We start from the raw sequence: 23867 nt of genomic DNA on the forward strand, positions 1-23867 counted from the left end.
GTTTCTTTCAATGTGACTTCTTGCTGTTTTTATGATACCCTGTGTAACTATTTTAGATGTACTGAGAAATGGATTCACTCCTCTTAGTGCAGGGTGTGTGATATTGTGAATAACTAAATTGTTTTTTTCCGTTACAACGGTGCCCATAATCCCTTTTATGGGATTTCTAGTAACCCCAAAAAATCAAATCGACTTAAAAAATGGGTGGAGTTCTGTGGGGCTACAGTAACCAGTCTATCATATTCTGCGCTGGTGCTTTGAACACAGTTCACTTGTGTTACCTGTGGGTGGGAAAGCAAAGTCGAAGTTTACACAACAGTGTGCCTTGACAGGGTGGTAGCTAGTTTCACTAAGAAAAAGGGTAAACACTGTGGGCTCAGTGAAAAAAGGACAGGACTTTCGAGAAAAACAAAAGCAGGGCATCACAGCTCTAGAAAGCTATGCAGAAGAATTTGGTCCCTACAGAGTGTAAGCACAGAAGTACATGTTCACACACACTGCTTGAAATAGCTTTAAAGAGACATTTCAAAGCTTGCTTTCATCCTACCTGCAGGCCCAAAAGATTGCAATCTAGCTGTGGAATGGGATCAATGACTAAGAGGGCCACTGGGTCATCCTTTCACTATTTGGTGTTTAGGTATTCACTTAAATAAGGTATTTAGGTCTACAAAAACAGGAATAAAATGCTGAGTAGAGCAGTCAAAATTCTTTGCAGCTCTCTCCAGGCCCTACATGCCACCTGTTGGAAACAATTTAAACTGCCAGACCATTAGTGGCACGAAGTGTATTATTTCAGTATTAGTAAAGCAAAGAGACACGTATGAATCTGCACTGCCATGTAGTCTTAAGCCGGCAGCACTGTTGTATGCCCCATGTTAGTGTGTTGCCGGAGGCCCTCAGACGTGTTCTGAACCATTGGCTGCACATATGTAGGAAGCAAGATAGGGTAGCATGATTCAAACTGCCAAATACCTCTAGCAACATTCAAGAGCGCTGAAATAACTATGTAGTGCACAGCATAGAAGGCAAAACACTTTAATATGGGCAGAAGCACTACTTGGAAAGGAGGAATGTACACTTCCAATACCTGAATGTTGTTGTACATGTACAAAAGTACAAAAATGACAATCTCCTTATCTTTCAAACTAAACCTTTATTGAATTGCTTGTTTCATTTCTCCTCTGAAATGGCTAAAATTGACATGAGTGTGCTGGCCGCTCTCTGCTCTTATCCAAAGTAGGAACAAGAGCAATGAGTAGCCGCATCCCACTGAAAGTGTGCGTCCACACAGAGAACTTTAGCAGAAAGGACCCTTTAATGGCAAACCTGCAAAGAAAATGCCTGTCACTTATTCCATCTGGTTTTTTCTCTCCCCCACTTTAAGAATGAAATTCAAACAACAAAGCATTATCTGATTAATCCAAACCTTTGTAAATTAAAAAAAATATATCGCACTAAATAAATATGTTGGGGGGAGGAGGGAAAAAACTTGGATAACTGTCTACCAATGTACACATTTCTTTTATACATACAGGCTTTCAATAGGCCCTTTCCCGCCCCTTTCCGGATGCGCACCACAACAGCGCCTTAAACTTCTGCTGCTAGAAAACCCACACAAAGATCGTCAGCATCGGTCTGGTGTTCGGTGCCCTGTTGACGTCCCATGATTCCTGCTTTTCTTCTTGACACCCTCTATATAACCCCTCACAACCTCTCGCCTAGGAAGAAAAAAACCTCAAGTCTGCCGCAGGAATAGGGCGGGGGGGCAAGGGAAGTGTTCCCATTTAGATAATCATTTTCTGAGTTTTTATTTATTTACAGGAAAAGTGATCTGCATATGCGTTCTAGAAAATAAAACCCAAAAAATGTCATAGTGAGAAGTGACCGCTCAGCAACAGCGCTTTTTATTGGTGTTCACTTTCCCTCATCTTGTCGACAGGACAAGAGAGCAAGCCCCCGCTTGTCCCGCAAAAAAAAAAAAAAAAAAAAAGTATCTTTTGTTAATCATTAAATGTGCACAGCAACACATTCCAAGCAAAAATTAAGAAATGCAAACAGAACAAAAAATATATATATATTTATATATAATTTTGTTTCTCCCCTCCCCTCATCCCTATCAAAGGTTGAGTCCTTTAGTGGACAGTCCTTCCAAGATCTGGATTCTTGTTGCACGCAGGTAGTTTCAGGCAGGCCCAAGTGACACCTGCCTCCTCCTCGCTCTTGGGCAGCCAGGCAGTGTCGGCGGGACACACAGGCTTTTCATTTCTTGGTTTGGAATTTTTCTCCCCCAGAGTCCAACAGTAGATTATTTAACGATGGCAAGATTCCTCCTTAAGCTAGACCAAAGCCCTCGGAGCACTCCTGGATAGCCATCAGCAGCATGTGGCGAAGTTTTTCATAACTCTCGTAGGCTGGAAGATCCAGCTGGTTAAAGCTAAGAGAGAAGGAGAACAAGAGAAAAACATATTAGTCAGCACCACTAAGTATGGATTCAGCAACAGCCCAAAATCATCTAGCTTGAGGAAACATCAGAGAGGGTGGCTATCTTAACGAGGTCTATGGCTGCTGAATTAGAAGCTAAGGCATTTTATGTCCAAGGAAAGACAGGTAATTTGTCTACAAGAATCAACCATGTGTTTAAGTTCAGAAACATTATTAATTTGTGCCTTCCCCATTCTTTTTCCAGCACTATTGGACATCTAGAGGCTTGGTACTGAAGGTGTCTTGAAAAATTTGATCTCACAATGTACAAGTTACTTACCTTCTGGAATGCTCTTTCCACTAAGCTGCAAATTGCCCACCTTTTGAATATTCCCCAGGCATCAGGCTGGATCTGGAAACTTTTTTCTTAGTACCTCTGTGCAATAGAAGGTGGCAGCATGCAGCCCTGCACGAACACTGTTCTGCTCCAGAAATGAAGTGCAGTCCCTCAAAGGCACCACTTCTGCACACTAACATTTTGCTTGCTTTCGAGACAGTCTGTCCCGCACCTTTTTAAAAGATACCAAAGCAATACCTATTTGGAGGAGGATCTGTAAACTGACTGAAACCAGAAAATACTGCAAGACCAAGCAGGCAAAAAGCCCCTCTCGTCAAACCAGACTGTCCAGACAATAATGCTCCATTGGAAGGCCACCCATGTGGCTGCCTGGCAAATGTCCAGAATAGGGACTTCACCTGCTAATGCAGTGGTAGGAGGTTTGGCCCAGGTACAATGAGCCTGCAGTTCTTCTGGAGGCTGCTTCTTCGCAAGTGTATAGCACATTTTAATGCGGAGCAGAATCCAGTGTGAGATGGTCCCCTTCTGCAGTCTTGCCTTCTTTTGCTTTTCTGAACCCAACAAAGAGCTGTTTGCCCACCCAATGTTCTATGGTACGATTTACGTACAAGCTCAGTGCTCTTGGGGTCTGAGTGGTGGAGTCTCTCCTCCTCCTTAGAGGGGTGAGGTGGAGCACAGAATGCAGACAGGCGACTGACATGGAATGGCTCCACAATTTTCAGCAGAAAGGATGCCCTAGTTCACAGAACCAGCATGTCTGGGAAGAAAGTTCTGTAGAGAGGATTAACAACCTGAAGCTCACTTGCACAGCGTGCCCAGGTTATAGCAAAGGGGAACACAGTATTGATGATAAAGACTCAATTTGACCAGCTATGGATCTGCTTGAATCTAGTGCACATCAGATAAGTAAGGACTGGATTGAGTTTTAGCACAAAATGAGAAAGGGAACGTGGGGTGTAGAACATATGCGGCAGCCCTTTAAAAAACCGCATCACAACTGGTGACAAACAATGAAGGCTGAGCAGGCAAACATAAAAAAGCTGAAAGGGGCGTAAGACAACCTTTAACTGTGCCCAAAGAAAGACCTTCCAGCGCAAGAGATAACACAAATAACATGATCTCAATCAGTTTCGGGTGGAGGTGATAAATCTGGTAGGTGCTGTACCACAAACTAAAAACGTATCTCAACGACCTGAGTATACCATTTTTGTCAAGAGACACCAGGCTGCCAATATGACATTAACTGCCTCTGTAGGAAGGTCAAGCGTGAAGGTAGAGATTGCGAGGGCTCAGGTGCATGGCCTGGCTGCTGCGACAGCAGACCCGCCAAGAGGGGCAGCCTGATCGGAGGACAAATGCACAAGCCCAGGAGTTCAGGATACCATTCTCAGTGCTCAACCCGGAAGAATTAGGATGATTTGGGCTTGGTCTGCCCTGATCTTCTGGAGAACTCAGGGCAGGAATTTAATCAGTGGAAAGGCATACAGGAGTCCAGAGTTTCACTCAAGGTAGAACGTGTCTCAGAGCGAGATACAACTTGGAAACTCACAAGTGCAGAAGTGCTGACATTGCACATTCTTGTCAGGGGCGAACACATCTAACCAAAGTTGTCTTCATTCGCAAAAGGGACCCTGCGCCATCTCTGGGTGTTAACTTCCACTTATGATCCACAAGACACCAAACACTGAGCTCCTCCACCTTGGCATTCAATGAGCCAGCCAGGTGGTTCACCACCTGGAAGATTACCCAGTGGTTCAGTCATTTCCAAGGCAAAAGGCCTTCAGGCACAGGGTCTGTTTCTTCACCCTGCTCAGTCTGTTGCAGTACCACAGGGTAGTGGGTTTGCCCGTGTGCATCTGTATCAGACTCCACTTGATGGATATAAGCAAGGCTTTCAACACCAAGCGGATAGCCCTCAGCTCCAAAGAGACGATTTGGAGTCAGGACTCTGGCAGACACCAGAGGCATATGGTCTCCAACTCTCCCAGATGGCCACACAAACTGATGCATCAGTCACCACTGATAACTTAGTAGGAAATGGAGAGGGTCTGGTGCTGACCCAATCACGGTCCAGCAACCACTACTGCAGACCTTCTGCAGTTTGTCAAAATCTGGACGTGATCTGAGAGGACCCCTTGACGTTGGGTCCACGGAGACTACAGAGCCCGCATATACCACCTGCAGCCAGCAGGAAGCAGGTCTTTAGTCTCATAGCCTGAATGCCCTATAAAGTTGACCCGGCCCCACCCACCCAAAGCGAGCTGAAAACGCTCCTGTTCCATCATGACCTGGAGTTAGTTCTACAGGGCAGGCAGGAAGATGAAGGTTGACGCTACCATCCAGAGAAGACAAGACCATGGCTGAGGTGAATTTTTCGAACGTTTCCTACCTGAGGAAGGTGCAGAAAGGGAGCATGTCTTAAATAGGACTCCATAATTTTTAGGCACCAGAAAGTAGCGGGATTAACAATCACAATCTATTTCTGCCACTGACACTCTCGACAGCCCCTTTTAACAAAAAGGGCTGCCATTCCTGCTGCAAAATGGAGAGATGTGCCCCCGTCGGTTGTTGTGTGAACAGTGGAAGGTGCAGCAGGGAAGAAAGAAAGGGTAAAGCCTATACTTTGAAACTATTTGTAGGACCCACCTGTCCGCTGTGATTGCTTGCCAACCTAGATAGAATTAGTGGCTTTTGCCTCCCACCAAGTAGCTGTGGCCCCAAGAGGTCTGGCAGGTAAGACTACAGGGGGTGGGAGTGGACTGGGTAGCATGCGTGGTCACGGAAACCCAGTATGTGAAACTGCTGGGTTCCCTGAGGGGGCTGGACAGGCTGGCAGTAAGGAAAGCCCCTGCCAAAGCCACGAACGGTACGCTGGAAATGTTGCAGTTCGTGGGGTGAAAAAAGGCCCAGACAGCGAGCAGTGGCTCTACTCTTTTAAATGTTTGAAGGAGGAGTCAGGCTTGTCCCTGAACAGGCGCGTCCCATCAAAGGGCATGTCCATCACAAAAGGCTGAACATTGCCACAGAATCCAGTTGAGCGCATCCATACAAGGTGGTGAACGGCTATGCTAGGCCTATGGCCCGCAAGATTCTGTCGGTGGTGTCCAAGGCAGACTTCGAGAGCAGGATCGGGATGGTTGGCACAGCCCTCAAGCTTACTCAGGTGAGTGCAAGTGGCCCAAATGAGCAGAACACCACTTCAGTTTTTTTTCCCCGTTTCGTGTTCTTACCTGTGGACTGAGCACAAGGAAGACCAGACTCTGGAGCGGTTTTGTCAACTCTGGGAACAGGTCAAGCTCGGAATCGAACCTTGACATGGAGCGGGCCTGGAGCTGTCCTTACATTAGGTTTGCTTATGCTTGGCAATGTTAAGTTTCCCTTTGTGTTCCTTGATGGCCTTTATCGATGCTCAGTGTCCACAGGTCTTCGAGTCCTGCCTAGACCCCAGATACGCAGGCATACCAGGTGGGGATATGTGTCAGACATCTGTTTGCAGGAGTCCCTACAGGGTTTGAAACCTGTTGTTTTAGTTGGTGACTGTAGGAGGCTGGCTCAGTATATGATGTACACCTACAGATGATGCACCCTGCACTGAGTCCATGCAACCCTTAGTGATAGTGTTAGGGATTTCTAATAACCACAGCCCTTAAAGGGTAGCCGTAGAGAGCGCAGAGGCTTAACAGAGAGGTTGTAAAGCAACTGCAATAACCAAAGAGTCAGCCAATGATTGACACACAAAAAAGAACCACACCAAGTGTTAAAAAATAAAGTATTTATTGACACACAGGCAATAACCTAACTTGGGTATATCTTCTAACCAGAGATATAAATGCACAAAAATATACTTAACAGGTAGGAAGAAGCATAAATTAACATGGGCCCCTATTTGGGGGTGGGGGGTGAAGGGGGAAGGAGGGGAACCATGTACTAAAAAAAGGATTAATACAAGTTAATAGAAATACTAGAACACCAGAGGTAAGTAGCAGGTATTTGCAAAGAGCCTCTGTGCAGAGGTGTTACCTAGCTTCACATGTCCATAGAATGAAAATTGGGTTGTCGTGGTTAAAAATAGGTTGGAGACGGACCCTTCCCTGAGGACCCCGAGGAAACCTGTTGGGACAAGGAAGGTTCCAGAGCACCTCCACCTGTGGATACCGAGAGAAGTGGAGTACTTACACCAGGGAACCCAGGTGCATAGAGGTGAAATTGAGTCAGAACCTCCAGTTGAAGTCAATGGGACGTCGGCTGTCCAGCTGCTAGGGTGGCCTGTGGATTCAGGAGCCAACCTAAGTGCAAGGATTTGGAATCTGCGTGCAGTACTTGGCTCTAGCTCGTCAGCAGAGGGGGGAAGTGGTTAGAGTTGGATGTGCTTTCACTCTGAGATGCGTAACTCTGTGAACCAGTGTTGGTGTGGCCATTTCAGAGCTGACATTGATTCTCAGGCTTTCGCTTTCACCTTTCATGAGAACTTTTGGTAAGAGAGGAATCTGAGGGAAAGCTTAGGCAAGGATTCCAGACCATGTGATCGTAAACGCATTCCACCTCGATCCCGGTTGCAACGTTGTGTAGAACCAGCATTTTCGGTTCTGGGATGCTGCAAACAAGTCTAGGTTCGGTTTGCCCCATTGGTGAAATATGTTCTCCAGGACTTTGACTCATCTCCCACTCAGGGTAAACTGTTCTCATTCTGCTCCAGAGTGTCTGCTAAGACGTTCTGCTTCCCAGGGACAAGTTCAGCTCTCAGATGCACTTTGTGATGGATCGACCATTTCCAAATCTTTTGAGATTCTTGGGAAAACAGGTGAGATCTTGTGCCATCCTGTTTGTTGTTGAAGTACATGGTTGTGGTGTTGTCCGGGCAGATGAGCTACACCATATTTTGTATTGTGGGAAGAACGGCTTTCAAGGCTACCTGTACTGCCTTGAGTTCGAGTAGACTGATGTGTAGAAGTAGCTGAGAGGGTTACCATTTGCCACTGACTAGCAGATCCTGCAGATGAGCTCCCCAACCCTCTAAGGAGGCTTTTGTGGTGATAACCAGTGGAGAAGCCTGGGGCATGAAGGTCAGACCTACTGAAATGTTTTTTTTTTTTTAGTCCACCAGGATAAAGCAGCATTCATGCCCGGGATCACTTGGATTAGATCGTCGAAAGAGCCTGTTTGTATCCACTGTCTACCCAATTCTATGTCAGGACCGGAGGCGAGGATTATGCTTCACTTTTCTTCCTTTATTTCACCAGCAGCTTTAAAGACTAACTTTCCCAGAAATCCACGGGAAAGAACTACAACTAACAACCAATCAAGAACTACTGATACAGTTCACATAACATGCTCTCTCCGTCGACACATCCTCTTTCTTTCCTGCTCCAGCGAAGAAAGAAGTGTCTGAGCGTTCATGCATGTTTTCTTTACCGACATTCTGTACCTTGTTTGCAGGGTCTGCGATGTCCTTGGCAAAGGGAGCATGCCCACTGCTTCATTCGTGGCGTTTTTTCCACTCTCAATAACCTGATTGGGGATCTGCTGAGGCTCATTGTCTCTAAAGGGCGGGGAGCTTCTAACACACGTGTCTCAGTATGCCACTGGGAAAGCACGTCTATTTCAAGAACATTACTAGAGAGACGCCTTCCCCGCTGACAATTTCTGTCTGCCTCCAAGAGCACCTGGAAGCCTATACGTCCCGGGTTTGGGGTCAGTAATTCACAAGCGGTGACACCCAGCATAAGGGTCTGTAATACACTGTATCCATCAGAAGACACTGCAAGGGCTCTGCATCTCAGCCACTTCTGGGGCTGGGCCTAGGCATGCTTTCCCATATTGTCAAAGGGAGTTTGCCCTGGGGCTTGACCCCTCATGCATTAGTGCCTTAGGCATGGTAAAAGTTTCTAATTGGGTTTTACCCTTTAAATGCCGGTGATTGTGCCATTCTCTCATAAGGGGGGGTTCTCTACTGTTTTTTCCTGCGTCCATCCCAGCACCCCTAGGGGCCCAAAATCGACTTTGTAAGTGCCTTTCAATGCCCACCTTGGGTCCTGTATATTGTGAGCTCTGCCTAAGGCTATACTTCCTCAATGGTACGCTCCAGCACCATGCAGGCAGCAGATGACTGACGAGGAGGCAACCATTTTAGTCCTCCCCATCGACAATGAATTTTGCGAAGCGATGGACGTCTCTATCCACCATGCTGTGGCTTCAGCCATAGAACCCCTTGAGAGGAGACTCCTGCAATAAGCCTACACCAGCCTGATGCCTTTGAACCTCTCGGGGATTCAGTCCCTATCTAAGGTCACACTAAGGGGCTCAGAGCAACAAGCGCTCCATGCCCCTAAGCCCAGAATGGAGTCTTGCATTGACATGATGACATTTGACAGGATAAAGCAAGCGTTTTTAGAGCGATCCACTTCCACACTTCTGGCTGCCTCTGCAGATGCCTTATGCAACCCGGCAGAGGTTTCGGGAGTCCTGCCTTCCAGGGATGCGGGCAATGACTCTCCTGGTGACTCCACTGATGAAGCTGGGCCCTCTAAACCTTGGTGCCCATCATCAGTGGTGGCCTCTTTAGGCTCAGACTCCCTGCTGGGACAGAGTGAACCTTTGGATATGCTAGGCCCAGAGGTCTTGGTCCATACCCATTTCGCCGAATGGTTTCCCTCAGATAAGGTAGGGTCATATGTAGCTAGTCGTCTCAGGAAGCCCACAGAGAAGAAGGTTAGAGCAAAGCTCCAGGCGGAGTGCCCCCACCCCTCTTTGTCAGACAATGTTGCCTTGACCTCAGAAAGTAATGCATGCATGGCCACGTTCCTCCAAATACATGCTCGGGATCACAAAAAGGGAATAGATAGGTTTTGGAAATCCTGCCAAGACAAACTCTTGGATGTAGTGGGCCCTCTCACCAAAATCCTAGAACTAGCAGAAGGGGCAAAATATTTGGGTGCCACGCTCTCTCCTGAGGTAATGTGAGGTTGGGCTCAGTGTGCGGTCATCTTTTTGGGGAATGCTAACTGGGCACTCTCCACTGCTCATTAAGGTGCACAGATTTGCATTTGCCAAGGCTTGTTGGTGGTCCTCCTGACCCAATTGTGACCTTGCAACCGTCATGGGACAGCTTCTGCATGACCTCAGGGTCTCCTCTTCAGCTCCTGGGCTCCACAGTTGGCCTTCATCATCCATCGTCAGCCCGGATCTTCATACTCAGAAGGGTGGGTAGTGGCCCCTGCACCACCTGGACACTCCTGCATGGACTGGACTCTGTCCCCTTCCTTTGCAGGTCCTCTTTTACCGGAATCCATTGTTTGGTTCCACTGGACTAGTCCTGTTCTTGCAATCTTCCTTTTCCAAGTCCCCTTGTTAGTCTTTGGGAAGACCAGGTGACTTACCTCTGTTCTCCTGGTCACTGGGGGGCATCTAGGTACTCACCTTTCGGGGGTCCGAAGTTCTCCCTGCTCCCTAACTATTCCACATCCTTGGATGGGGGACCTAACTTCACATTCCACTATTTTAGTAAATGGTTTAGCTCCCCTTATAGGGCCCTAACTATTTCCTGCTATTTCTTGCCAATGCTGGTTATTTTCGATGCTATTTCTCATACTTACTGTGTATAAAGTGTGTACTTACCTTCAGTTGGGGGTCTGCCTTTAAGCAATCTAGTTTAGTGTTACTGTAATAAAGTACCTTTATTTTTGCAACATTGTGTGGTTCCTTTCATGTGTGATAAGTTGCTGGGTGACTACAGTGGTACTGCAAGTGCCATACACTCTTCCTGGATAAGTTTTGGCTGCTCATCCACAGCTACTCTTACAGAGCTCTGGCTTCCTAGACATAAGGTGCAAACACCAAAGGTGTTCACAACACAGCAGGCCAGCTTCCTTCAACTAGTCCTCGGACTCTATGTTTAAACAGTTTTATTTTAAACCGGGGATTGATATAGCGACATTGGCGGTGGACAAGCTTTAAACAAGCATAATCCTCGCTTCTGGTCCAGACATAGAATGAAAGTTTTCCTTGCTATTATAACGGAAAGATTCAATTCTATTAAGGACATGGAGGCGAGGATTATTTCTACCCTGAAACATGGGTGCCCGTTCCATCTCAACAAGGAACCAGCACTCTTGTCATCTGTCAGTTCTCTATGGATGTGCGGTTTGATGCAAGTTATTTTCTTTCAAGCTTCAGTAAAATTGCTGGTATACTGACATGGAGTTGCAATGTTTTTTCTTCTGATTGCTGACCTTTGTCAAGAACTGTCTAGATGAAGTTAAGAGTTTGAATGAGGATTTTTTTCCAGTTGATTGTGGTCACGTTACATTTGTTCTTATTTTTTGTTTTTCAGGCAATGACTCCTCCAAGAGCGAATAATGTGTGAGGATTCTCCTATTGCGTCAAGAAAGAGGAATTGTTGACGGAGGGAGCGTATTATATGGACTGTACCTGTAGTTCTTGATTGGTTGGTTGTTGTAGTTCTTTCCTGTGGATTTCTGGGAAAGTTAGTTTGCCTTTAAAGCTGCTGGAGAAATAAAAGGAAGGAAAGTAAAGCCTAATCTGCGCCCTGTGTCCTTAAAAAAAATGAAACTTTTGCTTACGATAGTAAGGGAATTATTAATTCTTCCTGTAGCCGACATGCTCAGGGAAAAGAATGAAACGAGAGAGATGCAAGATGACATCATCCCTAGCAGGGACTTGTAGAGGCCAATGGAAAGTGACTTTTTTGCACTGGTTGTGCCAGAGTTATCAATCTCATTTAACTTTCTGGAGTGGGATATGCTCTGCTGAGCATTGTATCCAGGGTAGCCCCTGGGAATGTTATCCTTTTGGCTGGCTAGAGAGCGGATTGTCCGGATTTAATGTAAGGCCCAGCTTATTGAGCAGGTGGACACAGGTAGTGGTTAACCTCTCTGCGGCCTGGCAGGGAGATGCTTTGACTAGCCAGTCGTTGAGGCAAGGAAATACTTGATGTTTCTTTTGCCTCAGGAAAGCCGCTACTGGTGCCAAGCAATTTGTGGAAAAGCAAGGGGTAGATCTGAGGTCAAATGGAGGACCTTTAACTTAGAAAATTTCTCAGATGCACAGTAGCCGACAGCCATTATGTGTTGTGGGTGAATGGGGACATGAAAATATGCACCCTGGAGATCTAAGATTGTCACAATCTCCCTAGCTTAGAAGTTGCAGGATATCCTGAAGGGTCACCATGCAGAATGTTTGCTTCCTGAGGCAGGTGTTTAGGTTTCTCAGATCCTGGATTGATTGCCATCCCCCCTAACTTCTTATGGATCAAGAAGAAACCGGAATAGAAACCTCTCTTTCTGACCTCGAGGAACTTGTTCTATGGCCCCTTTTCTAAGTATGGTCTCAACTTCCAACTTGAGCAACTGTATATGTTTTATGTGGACTTTAGGGGCAGGGTCGGGGTGTTTTTTTTTTTTAATGAATTCCAATGTATGGCCAAATTCAGTGCAATTTAATGCCCATTGGTCAGTTGTTATTTTCTTCCACTGTTGGAAATGTTTGAATATCCTCCCTACAAAATATGCTGTAGGAGACAGGGGAGAAGCCGGTGCTTGTAGTTAGTCATGGACAATGGCATGTGTCTTTTTCTTGCCGGCCCAACTTTCCCTTCTGGAGTGGTCTAGTACAGGCTGTCTGCGGGAGTTGCCTCTTGTGAGCCAAATAGTTGCGACTCCGCTAAGTACATTGGGTACCAATTTTGTTGGTAATCTCCTCTCTAGGAGGATTGCCCTCTCCCACTTGCGTCTCAAAAGGAAAATGTTAGTTACCCAGTAGACATCTGTTCGTGGCAGGTAGTGCTGTAGATTCACATGCTTTTACATAAGTCCACCATCTAGTCTTGGGCTCAGAGTTTTTCTAGATGTTTTTGTTTGAAGAATCTTTTTGAGTCACAAGAGTAAGTGACTCCTCGGTGATATTGCGCATGGTGTAGGAAGTTGGCTCTGTATATACTATCTCAAAGTAAGAGATAGTGTGCACAGAGTCCAGGGGTTCCCCTTAGAGGTAAGGTAGTGGCAAAAGTAGATAATTCTAATGCTCTATTTTGTGGTAGTGTGGTCGAGCAGTAGGCTTTTCAGAGGGTAGTGTTAAGCATTTGTTGTACACACACAGGCAATAAATGAGGAACACACACTCAAAGACTTACTCCAGGCCAACAGACTTGTCCTCAAATCCCTCCTTGTAGCCTCATCACCAACTGTGCGGCGAGCAAGACAACCAACTCGACTAGCATCACTGCACCTGGACACCCCAGGACAGGTAAAAATTATTGTTCTTGCTTGTGACCTTGCTCTCCTAGCACTCTAGAATCCACAGGGTATCCCCAAGAACTGTCGGCAAGGACTAGTTTGCAGTAAAAGATCTTACAAGTCTTTACCGCATAAAAACATTTGAGTAAAAGTGTTACTTACTAAATCCAATAAATGCAACAGTACTTATCTTCTTTGAAGTTTTTTGGTGTTGAAACATTATATAAAAGTATCAATATTTTTCAAAACATTGGTCTCAAGTTCCTCCTTGAGTGCGTCTCATTTATTGACTGTTCAACAAATACTTAGCACTGCCCTCTGATAAGCGTAACTGCTCGCCCACACTACCACAAAAAAAGAGCATTTAAGATTATCACTTTAACCTCTGTAAACCAATAAGGGTCGCCTGTTGTCTACCTGCACAGTGCACCCCCCCATTTGGTACACTACATAGATAGCCGGCTTCCTACACTCGTTATAGTCTACTAATGCAACACATTTGCCCTTCCAATGTAACATTTCAAGAATGTTTTGTCCTGTAATCAAGTCATATCGAACAAGTCTTAGAAATTTAAAGCAAAAAAACAAAACAAAAAATTTCGACCCACCGGCAGATTCTTCACCTGTAGAACATTACCAGGTGTCAGACTAGATCTGGAAACTTCAAAGCTCACATCGCCGGTAGGGGGCGCTGGCTTCAGTCAACACCAGAAGTGACGTCAGCTGATGACCCTGAACCTATATGGCGTTCCTTCCCAGTGCAACGATGTTCGCCTGCATAAATTTTTTTTCCCAAGCCTTAGGACTCATCCATCAAATGGGGACGCAGGTGGGCCGGTGAGGAATCTGAAGGTTAGATAAAGTATCCATCACCAGAAAGTCCTCTGATGGATATGTCTTCCAGCAGATTCATACCACTAGAACAGATTTTGGAGCAGAACTCCACCCCTGGAAGAGGGTTTATGGATAGTTAAATGAGGAAATCCTGCAAAACAGATCAGGTAAAGCGTCACCTCTGCATTCCTCAGAGTTTAGGCTGTAATGGTTGGCAAAAGTGTGCAGGGATGTCCATGCTGCCCCTTGCAGGTCTCTGCGATGGGGATGCCTCTGGCAGGAGGCAGAAATCGTACATCTGGCTCTGATGGAATGAGCGCCTATACGTTCTGGAGGATCTTTCTAGGCAAAGCATAGCAGGTTTTGATATACAGAGGATGCTCCATCTTGAGAGCCCTTTTCTGCACTGTCATATCTGACAAAGAGCTAGACATCCAGATGTACAGAAAGAATGCGACCACCTAAGACTGAACCGATGCAACGGCTCCACCTCCTCCGAGGTTAGCACATGTGGTAAAGGGTTGGGAGGGTTATTAATTGGATCCAACAGGGACATCTCTGGACATCTGCAACAAGGCTTCAATCCTAAAGGTTTTGGAGGAGGGATTAACCTCAGCTGCTGTCTAAATGTTGAGGAATTTCACCAGTGGGGCACAAAGAGTGTTCAGGCAGCTAAACTCCAGTGCCATGAAGTGGCTGAAGCTGCTTGGCACCACCAGGCAAGAGCTCTTGGCAGGGAAGAGTTATTTTGAGATCACCCTGAATTCCAGAAGCATAATTCATAAGGTGACAAATGAGCAGGAAGAGGTATCCAGCAGAACTTGACGTCTACTTAAGGTGGGTGTGGCCTGAGGACTTCTGAGCAAGACCCAAGAAAAAGCAAGCTCCAAGAAGTTTGGAGACTTTTTAGAGAGAACTCCAGATTCAGCACATATGTTACAGTTTCGTAACAGAAGATATATGAGGGCTTTGTGACGTTAATTAAGGTTCTACAAACTAAGGAACTAGGAAGATGATAGATGAACACAAACTGTTCTAATTATTGGCTGTGGAACATAGGTCTGAATGTGGTTTACAAGACAGAGGGCCTGATTACAACTTTGGCGGAGGGGGTTAATCTGTCCCAAATGTGACATATCCCACCCGCTGTATTACGAGTTCCATAGGGTACAATGGACTCCTAATACGGCTGGCGGGATATCTGTTACATTTGGGACAGATTAACCCCCTCCGCCAAAGTTGTAATCAGGCCCAGAATGTGAGCAGATCTGAAAATAGACAACATACAATGGAGGAGATGCAGGAGTGACAGCAAAAGTCATGAGGGACACATTATAATTGAGATGCAGAAAACGTCCGAATGGAGTCAATTCTTACCAGGTGTGAGCAGAAGGCAATCTATCTGTTGACCGGTCATCTCTGTGAATCTGGAACTTCTGGATGCCGTTCATTCCTTCAAGCGCTGCAAAGCCCTGTAGGGGGACCTTAGACGTTCCAGTCACAAACTGAAGAAACTTCGCCCGGTCTGCCTGGTCAAAGGAGCGCAAAGCTCTCCAGAACCACTGGATCTGTTGGGACATGTAAAGAACAGGCATGAGTAAGGGGCCCACCTCCACAACCAAGACGCGACCCATTCTTTCCCTACTAGCGGCCTTTCCACCCACAATACCAAGATGCTTGGCAGTTTCCTCTCACCTGAATGGAGTTGGACTGATACTTGTGGTACTCTGTGTTTGACTTCAGATCATCTATGTCTATAGTCGGAAGGCCAGAGATGAGCAGCTCCAGCTCCTGCTCCGTGAAAATGGAGATCAGGCGCTTGGGAATGATTTCATAGAAGCCTTCCAGGAAGGCCGCCAGCTGCTTCCGTATAGCTCCTGTGAGGATATGGGAACGATGAAACACCATAAACATTTCAGGTATGCTTAAAATTTTACTCCAAGAAACATGTAAAAAAATCCAATTACCTGCCTTTCCTATAAATAGGAAAGGAGGAAATGGGCTGTGGAATAATAAGTTGCTGACCGGTGGTTTTAGACACCGACTTGTTCTGCATTTGAATATTTCCCCACACCAAGCTGGAAATAACTGGAAGCAAAAAACCATGGAAACAGGATATTTCAGCACCCAGCAATTCTGCCATTTTCTATTCTCAGCGCATGCACACATTTATACATGAATATCCCTCCAACATCACACTGCCGAGGAAGTTGCCTGGAAGGGGCAGACAGCCCCAGGAAACGCATTGCGGCATTCCTTTTCTTAAATCAGTCCAGGGATGAGTCCACTTTCTCACCAAAGAGGCAAGAGCCATCAAATGGCATGTCCATTAAAAATACCAGGACACCCTGGAAAAGCCTGTAACCCTCATCTAGAGGGAGCCAATGCACCGCCCTCATTCCCATTGGCCGGCCCAAGCAGCCAGCTGAGTCACAGTCAGATCTAAAAGAATTTTGCCACATCCCTGCAGGCCTGGGTGGTGTGGGCTGAAGGTGCCTGTAGTAGGTCCACCACAACCAAAGGCAGGTTTTGACCAACTACATGTTGTGCACAGCGGTTTGAAGTGTAGAATAGATTAGAGTGACATACAGTGGCTTGGGATAGAGTGCTCTGAATTTGCGTAGAGCGGGGTGTTACGGACTAGAGTACATTGGCATAGAGTGCAGTGTTGCAGAAGAGAGTGGCGCAGAATGGAGTGCTGTAGAGTGCAGGGGTGAAGAGTGCAGTGGTGCATAGTAGAGTAGTGTGGGATAGAGTGCAATAATATAGAGGAGACAGGCGGAGTAAAATGGCGTAGTGTGGGGTTGTGCAGAGAAAAGTGGAGAGGCGTAGAGTGGAGTATGCATGGTGTGGTAGTGCACCGCCATAACAGAGACCACATCTTCAATTGAAATGACCATTACATCTGCACGGACAGTTTTACTGAAAAAAGTACAAATGAAATGTGGAAATTGCATCTCCTAATGTACTGATTTGTTTTGGTCGTATTAAAATATTTGTTTCCACACTTCTGAATGACCAACAAATGTGCTATATTTGTGCTATTCAAATTCTGAGATATTCTGAGCTATCTGCACAGTCCATAATCCAGCTAAGAGACAGCTAGGGTAATCAACAAATAGCTTTCTTTTGTGACCACTTAAGCACTTCCCCAATGTAGAAAAGTGCCTCTTTTGACATGGTCACCTCCCACCACATACTTTTTGTCTTGTTTCTGGTGTAATTTTGTAAATTTGCACTAGGTTCCTGCTAACCAGGTCCGCAGTGCCAGATCTCTCTCGCCAAAACTGCACAGTTGGTTTTCTCCAATTGGCAAAACCTTTAGCACCCACCATTAGTCTCTAGCAAAGAGAAACCCTGGTACCGAAGGCCTGGGGTACTAAAGAGGGCCACTAAGGGCTGCAGCACGAATTGTGCCACCCTAACAGACCCTCGCACCAAGCCCATGACCAGCTGCCCGTGCAGGCTGCATGTCTTGGTGCACACAAAAGTGAAAACGCGACATGGCACATAGCCTGTGTCCCATGTTCTCTAACACTGCATGCAATATATGTATGTTATCCCTATAGCAGGCCTTACAGCCCTAAAGGGAGGGTGCATTCTAGTACATGTAAGGGCACAGCAGCAAGAGCAGATATGCCCCTGTGTCTTTGTCGATTCTCAGACATAATAAGTTGACAGGGAAACTATTTTAGTACATGAACTGGACACTGATCAATACGAGTTCCCCGGATACATGATGACTTCTCTGAATAATACGGATGTTTGGTACTACACATCTGGTATTGGTGAGCCCACACTGATGCCAGCATTTGATTTATCAATACCTACACCCTAGAGGGGGCCCCCCTGAAAACCACCCAGCTACTGGTGTGTTCACTGACCAGTCAAAACCAGTGCAGCCACCCCAGACTGAGTTCTGGTCCTTTGAGGTGAGAGTCAACGCTCTCAGAGGCCCAGAACAAAGGCCTGCTCAGGGCGGAGGTGCTAACATCTAGTCCAGAGCAGGAAGGACATTCAAGACAGAGCTTCAAAGGACTAGCCATCTTTGAAATGCAACCCAGGTCACTCCAAGTGGCAGAGATGAGTGCAACCCCCCCCCCCCCCCCAATCCTGACCCCACTTTTGGCAGCAGCACAGGTGGGAAATTAGGCAGATTAGAAGATGTGCCCACTTCATGCTAGTCCCACCCCTAAGGTGAAAAGGATACTACTTTTTAAATTTCTCCATCTTGTTTGGAAAGAATTAGGCCACCAGGGTTATGGTTATGCCCACTTCCCAGCAGAAGAGTTCATGAGAAGGGAGTAGTCATCCTAAAAGTGGTCAGCCCATTGGCTACCACCTCGCACCCTCTGTAATGCCCCTAAATTCAGTATTTAGGTGGCACGCCTGAACCCTAGAACTCAGATCTTGACGACCTATGAAGCAAGGACAAAGAGCTGCACCCCTGCAGACGAGGAAAAGAAGCAGCTGGCCCGATACCAGCCCTACCTCTGCCTGCTGACCTCACTGGACTCTGCCCAAGAAGACAACTCATCCTGCGGCTGTGCCTCCAAGAAAACCCAGGAAGACTGCCTGCCTTGTAAAAGGACTCAAGACTTACGTGAGCAGTGGACCTACTCAGCAACAAAGTAACAAGAAAGGACCCTGCACCCTCAAGATCAGCAAAGACCCGACACCCGAAGTGACCTCTGCACCCAACGTCCATGACCCGAGGCAAAGCGAACCAATAGTGCCAGCAAGGTTCCCCCGCTGTCCAGAGTCCGGGTCACTCGAGTTTTACCTCTCCTGGACTCCCCCAGGATGCCTCTGCACGCAGGACCCCCTTTCCTTCAGCCTGGTGATGAGGAAACCAGACACCTCCAGAAACCAAAGCACCCATCGCAATCTGAGGTGGGTCACTTGTGCCAACGATGTCTCCCAGCTCCCCTGAGCTCGAGTCCACCCTGTGCCACCCCTGGACTCCGCTACGACACCTGCAGACCCAACACACCGGACCCTCTGACCAAGAGTACTCCTGGACCGAAAAACCTAATGCATAAGGACAAACCTGCATCCGTCGCCCCTGGGCACGGGAGAAAAGGACCAAAGGTGCACATAGGTCCCCAAGCACCCCAAGTCTACTACCAATCTGTTTGTGTCCCCGACTGGCTTCCTAGCCAGAGCCTGTAGCCTGTCTTCACAAGGTACAACTCCCTTGCTGTACATCTGCATCCAGCCGCCCCAGTGCTACTGGGTGTGGCCTGCTGGTGTGGTTCTGATCAGAGCCCAGTACTTACCTTAACCCTCAGACTGCCCTAGTAAGTCGTTAACCCTGTGCTCGCTGAACATTATTTTCCTCCATAGGTTAACATTGAAGAACTCTTAGAATTTCACTGTGTTGATTTTTGAATCTGAAAAGTATTTATGCTTGAAAAAGTACTTATGTGATGACAAAGTTCTTGGGTTTGAAACCTATATAAACAAAAGGAATATTTTTCTAAATTGGTCTCGGCTTTATTCTTTGAGCGTGTCTCATTTATTGCCTCTGTGAGTACAAGTGCTTAACACGACTCCTTGATAAGCCAAGCTGCTCGCCCACACTACCACAAATAAAGCTCTAGCCCTATCTATTTCTGCCTCTGCACATCTTTGGGGATCCACTGGACTCTGCACAGTGTACTTCATTTTAGTGTAGTATATAGAGCCAGCTCCCTACACCCAACACAAACAATTATGAGAAATCATCCTTGGTTGGTTCCTCCAGCTGTGATTCGGAAGAGACGACCAAGGATGAGTTCTCAGAATTGTTTATAGTGGGGAAGTGCTTAACTGGTCACAAAAGGAAGCTATTGGCTCCCCTGGCTACCTCTTAGGTGGATTATATTGTGGTTTAAAAAAAATATATTTTTGTTTGGTAAATCAATTGTTGTCGGACGTTTGGTCCTGCGCCTCTCTTTCTCATGTTCAATTTGTTAGGCCTAGAGTAGCAGTGATTAAAGGGCACCCTCTTTTTTTTTTATTAAAGTGGGATCACTGCAAGAACAGGAATGTGTGGAAGTAAGGAAGGGCAATTGCATTTAGAAAGTAGACCTGAATGCACGGCTCTGTTTAAAGACCCATATATTCAGATAGTACAGGAATCAATAAGTTATGATCCAATCACACTTACTTTGTGAAGAGCAATTTTAAGGCACAGACAAAGTGGGCAATTCCACAGTCCCACTCTCTAAGCCCCATTCCCCCCCCCCCCCCCCGGGTATGGTGATAACAATGGCAATAAGATTGGTTTTTGATTTGAAAACTGGACATATTCTATTTGCTCATCCTTAACACCTGAGCTTTCAGGTGATAGAAATTAAATTAGAAAAATCTCTCTCCCTTCCCTTACCTCACCCTCTCTTTACATTGCTCTACAACTCGTGTGCCTGCCGCCCTCCCTGCTGACCTCTCTAACTTTCACACTGGACATCGGGAGCTTTAGCTGTTTTGGTACCTACATTTCTGAGAATGTGGACACCAAATGTAATGCATAATTCAATACTGTATGTCATAACGAAGTCTTGCTTGATTGGATAATGGGTCATGAGTTCCAAGTTGCTCTCAAAGGGGCTTCAAAGTATGTTTTGCCCAGGGCCTCGGAAATTCTTCAGATGGCAATGACTTTGGGCCCAGCCTCTGAGCTTCAACTGCACTGCCCCTACTAGGTGGGTGGAACACAGGATACTCACCAGTCATCTTCATCTGGCAGACAAGGTGAACATACTCCTTCTTGTTTTCCTCGGTCACAAGAATGTTGGCACCATTGGGTTTCAGATCGCGTACCTCACAGACTCCAAACTCCTGGACCTGTGAAATCAAAGATTAAAAGGGACACAAATCGATGGTGACTTATTATTGGTTAAACATTATGTGGTATTTACTTCAAGTATGAGCAACTATGGGCATGCCATACTGGAGACAAAGAATGAAAATGTCACTTACCCAGTGTACATCTGTTCGTGGCATCAGTCGCTGAGATTCACATGGTATGCATGAGCTCGCCATCTGGTGTTGGGTCGGAGTGTTACAAGTTGTTTTTCTTCGAAGAAGTGTTTTCGAGTCACGGGACCGAGTGACTCCTCCTTCTGTGCTCATTGCGCATGGGCGTCGACTCCATCTTCGATTGTTTTCCCCGCAGAGGGTGAGGTAGGAGTTGTACTATAGTAATAGTGCCCGCGCAATGAAAAATGTAAGTATGTACCTATTAAAGGATTAAGTAATATATATACAAATGTACAAAATTGAAGGTAACTTCTGAACTGCTACAGGCTTCCGGGGAGGTGGGTGGGTCCATGTGAATCTCAGCGACTGATGCCACGAACAGATGTACACTGGGTAAGTGACATTTTCAGTTCGATGGCATCTGTCGCTGTAGATACACATGGTATGCATAGACTAGTAAGCAGTTAGTTCCCCATAAGCGGTGGTTTAGCCTGTAGGAGTAGAAGTTGTCTGAAATAGAGTTCTTAATACAGCTTGACCTACTGTAGCTTGTTGTGCGGATAGCACATCTATACAGTAGTGTTTGGTGAATGTGTGAGGCGTAGACCAAGTGGCTGCCTTACATATTTCCTGCATTGGGATGTTTCCTAAAAAGGCCATTGAAGCACCTTTTTTCCTTGTTGAATGTGCCCTGGGAGTAATGGGCAGTTGTCTTTTTGCTTTAAGGTAGCAGATTTGGATGCATTTAACTATCCATCTGGCTATACCTTGTTTTGATATTGGGTTACCTGCATGAGGTTTTTGGAATGCAATAAATAGCTGTTTAGTTTTTCTGATGTTCTTTGTTCTGTCAATGTAGTACATTAATGCTCTTTTGACATCTAATGTATGTAGTGCTCTTTCAGCCACAGAATCTGGCTGTGGGAAAAAAACTGGTAGTTCTACCGTTTGATTTAGATGGAATGGTGAAATAACTTTTGGTAAAAATTTTGGATTAGGTCGTAGGACGACCTTATTTTTATGTATTTGTATAAAAGGCTCTTGTGTTGTGAACGCTTGAATTTCACTTACTCTCCTTAGAGATGTAATGGCGATGAGAAAGGCAACTTTCCAGGTTAGGAATTGTATTCCGCAAGAGTGCATGGGTTCGAAAGGTGGGCCCATGAGTCTTGTTAGAACCACGTTTAGGTTCCATGAAGGAACAGGTGGTGTTCTTGGTGGTATAATTCTTTTAAGCCCTTCTATGAATGCTTTGATAACTGGTATCCTATACAAGGAAGTTGAATATGTAGTTTGCAGGTATGCAGATATTGCTGCAAGGTGTATTTTAATAGAAGAGAAGGCTAGCTTTGCTTTTTGTAAATGGAGCAAGTAATTTACTATATGTTTTGGAGTTGCGTCTAGTGGTTGTATCTGATTATGATGGCAGTACCAAACAAATCTTTTCCACTTACTTGCGTAGCAGTGTCTAGTGGATGGCCTTCTGGCCTGCTTTATGACTTCCATACACTCTTGGCTAAGTTGTAAGTGTCCGAATTCTAGGATTTCAGGAGCCAGATTGCTAGATTCAGCGATGCTGGGTCTGGGTGTCTGATCTGTTGGTTGTGTTGCGTTAACAGATCTGGTTTGTTGGGCAGTTTGATGTGTGGTACTACAGACAGATCTAGCAGTGTTGTGTACCAGGGTTGTCTTACCCACGTTGGTGCTATTAAAATGAGTTTGAGTTTGTTTTGACTCAATTTGTTTACTAGGTAAGGAAGGAGAGGGAGAGGAGGAAAAGCGTAAGCAAATATTCCTGACCAGTTCATCCATAGGGCATTGCCTTGGGATTGCTTGTGTGGGTATCTGGACGCGAAGTTTTGGCATTTTGCGTTCTCTTTTGTTGCAAATAAGTCTATTTGTGGTGTTCCCCAGAGTGTGAAGTAGGTGTTCAGAATCTGTGGGTGGATTTCCCATTCGTGGACTTGCTGGTGATCTCGAGAGAGATTGTCTGCCAGCTGATTCTGGATCCCCGGAATAAACTGTGCTATTAGACCAATTTGATGGTGGATTGCCCACTTCCATATTTTTGGAGCTAACAAGCTTAACTGCGTTGAATGTGTTCCTCCTTGTTTGTTTAGATAATACATCGTTGTCATGTTGTCTGTTTTGACAAGGATGTATTTGTGGGTTATGATTGGTTGGAAAGCTTTTAGTGCTTGAAAAACTGCTAATAATTCTAGATGATTTATATGCAGTTTTGTTTGATGTATGTTCCATTGTCCTCTTATGTTGTGTTGATTGAGATGTGCTCCCCACCCTGTCATGGAAGCATCTGTTGTTATTACGTACTGTGGCACTGGGTCTTGGAAAGGCCGCCCTATGTTTAAATTTATACTGTTCCACCATAGAAGCGAGAGGTAAGTTTGGCGGTCTAGCAACACCAGATCTAGAAGGTGACCCTGTGCTTGAGACCACTGTGAGGCTAGGCACTGTTGTAAGGGCCTCATGTGCAGTCTTGCGTTTGGGACAATGGCTATGCATGAGGACATCATGCCTAGGAGCTGTAGTATTGTTCTTGCTTGTATTGTTTGGTTTGGAGACATGTGTTGAATGACCCTGTTGAAATTGTGGATCCTTTGTGGAGTTGGCGTTGCTACTCCTTTTGTCGTGTCTATTATGGCTCCTAGATATTGCTGTACTTTGCTTGGCAGAATGTTTGATTTTGCAAAGTTGACGGTGAACCCTAGTTTGTAGAGGGTTTGTATGACTTGATTTGTGTGGTTTGAGCATTGTGTGAGCGAACTGGTTTTGATTAGCCAGTCGTCTAGATACGGGAACACATGTATTTGCTGCCTTCTGATGTGTGCAGCGACTACTGCTAGGCATTTTGTGAATACTCTTGGAGCGGTTGTTAAACCAAAAGGCAATACTTTGAATTGGTAATGTATTCCTTTGAATACAAACCTTAGATATTTCCTGTGTGATTGATGTATTGGTATATGGAAATATGCGTCCTTGAGGTCTAGGGTTGTCATGTAGTCGTGTTTTTTGAGCAATGG

General features: G+C 45.8%; 1 protein-coding gene across 10 annotated transcripts in view; it reads right to left on the reverse strand.

Moving 5' to 3' along the window:
• Window positions 1–1019: 1019 nt before the first annotated feature.
• HUWE1 (HECT, UBA and WWE domain containing E3 ubiquitin protein ligase 1) overlaps window positions 1020–23867 on the reverse strand; it is a 1403674-nt gene continuing 1380826 nt past the window's right edge. For all 10 annotated transcript variants that reach the window (XM_069209338.1, XM_069209335.1, XM_069209339.1 and 7 more), the window contains 4 exons: window positions 20574–20691; window positions 15559–15740; window positions 15241–15431; window positions 1020–2434 (listed from right to left, as the gene is read on the reverse strand). In XM_069209338.1, coding sequence (XP_069065439.1) covers window positions 2332–2434; window positions 15241–15431; window positions 15559–15740; window positions 20574–20691 — 594 coding nt within the window. In that variant the 3' untranslated portion in view covers window positions 1020–2331. The remainder of the gene's footprint in view (window positions 2435–15240; window positions 15432–15558; window positions 15741–20573; window positions 20692–23867) is intronic.

The sequence above is a fragment of the Pleurodeles waltl genome, chromosome 10 (genome assembly GCF_031143425.1).
Source record: "Pleurodeles waltl isolate 20211129_DDA chromosome 10, aPleWal1.hap1.20221129, whole genome shotgun sequence".
NCBI classification, from domain to species: domain Eukaryota; kingdom Metazoa; phylum Chordata; class Amphibia; order Caudata; family Salamandridae; genus Pleurodeles; species Pleurodeles waltl.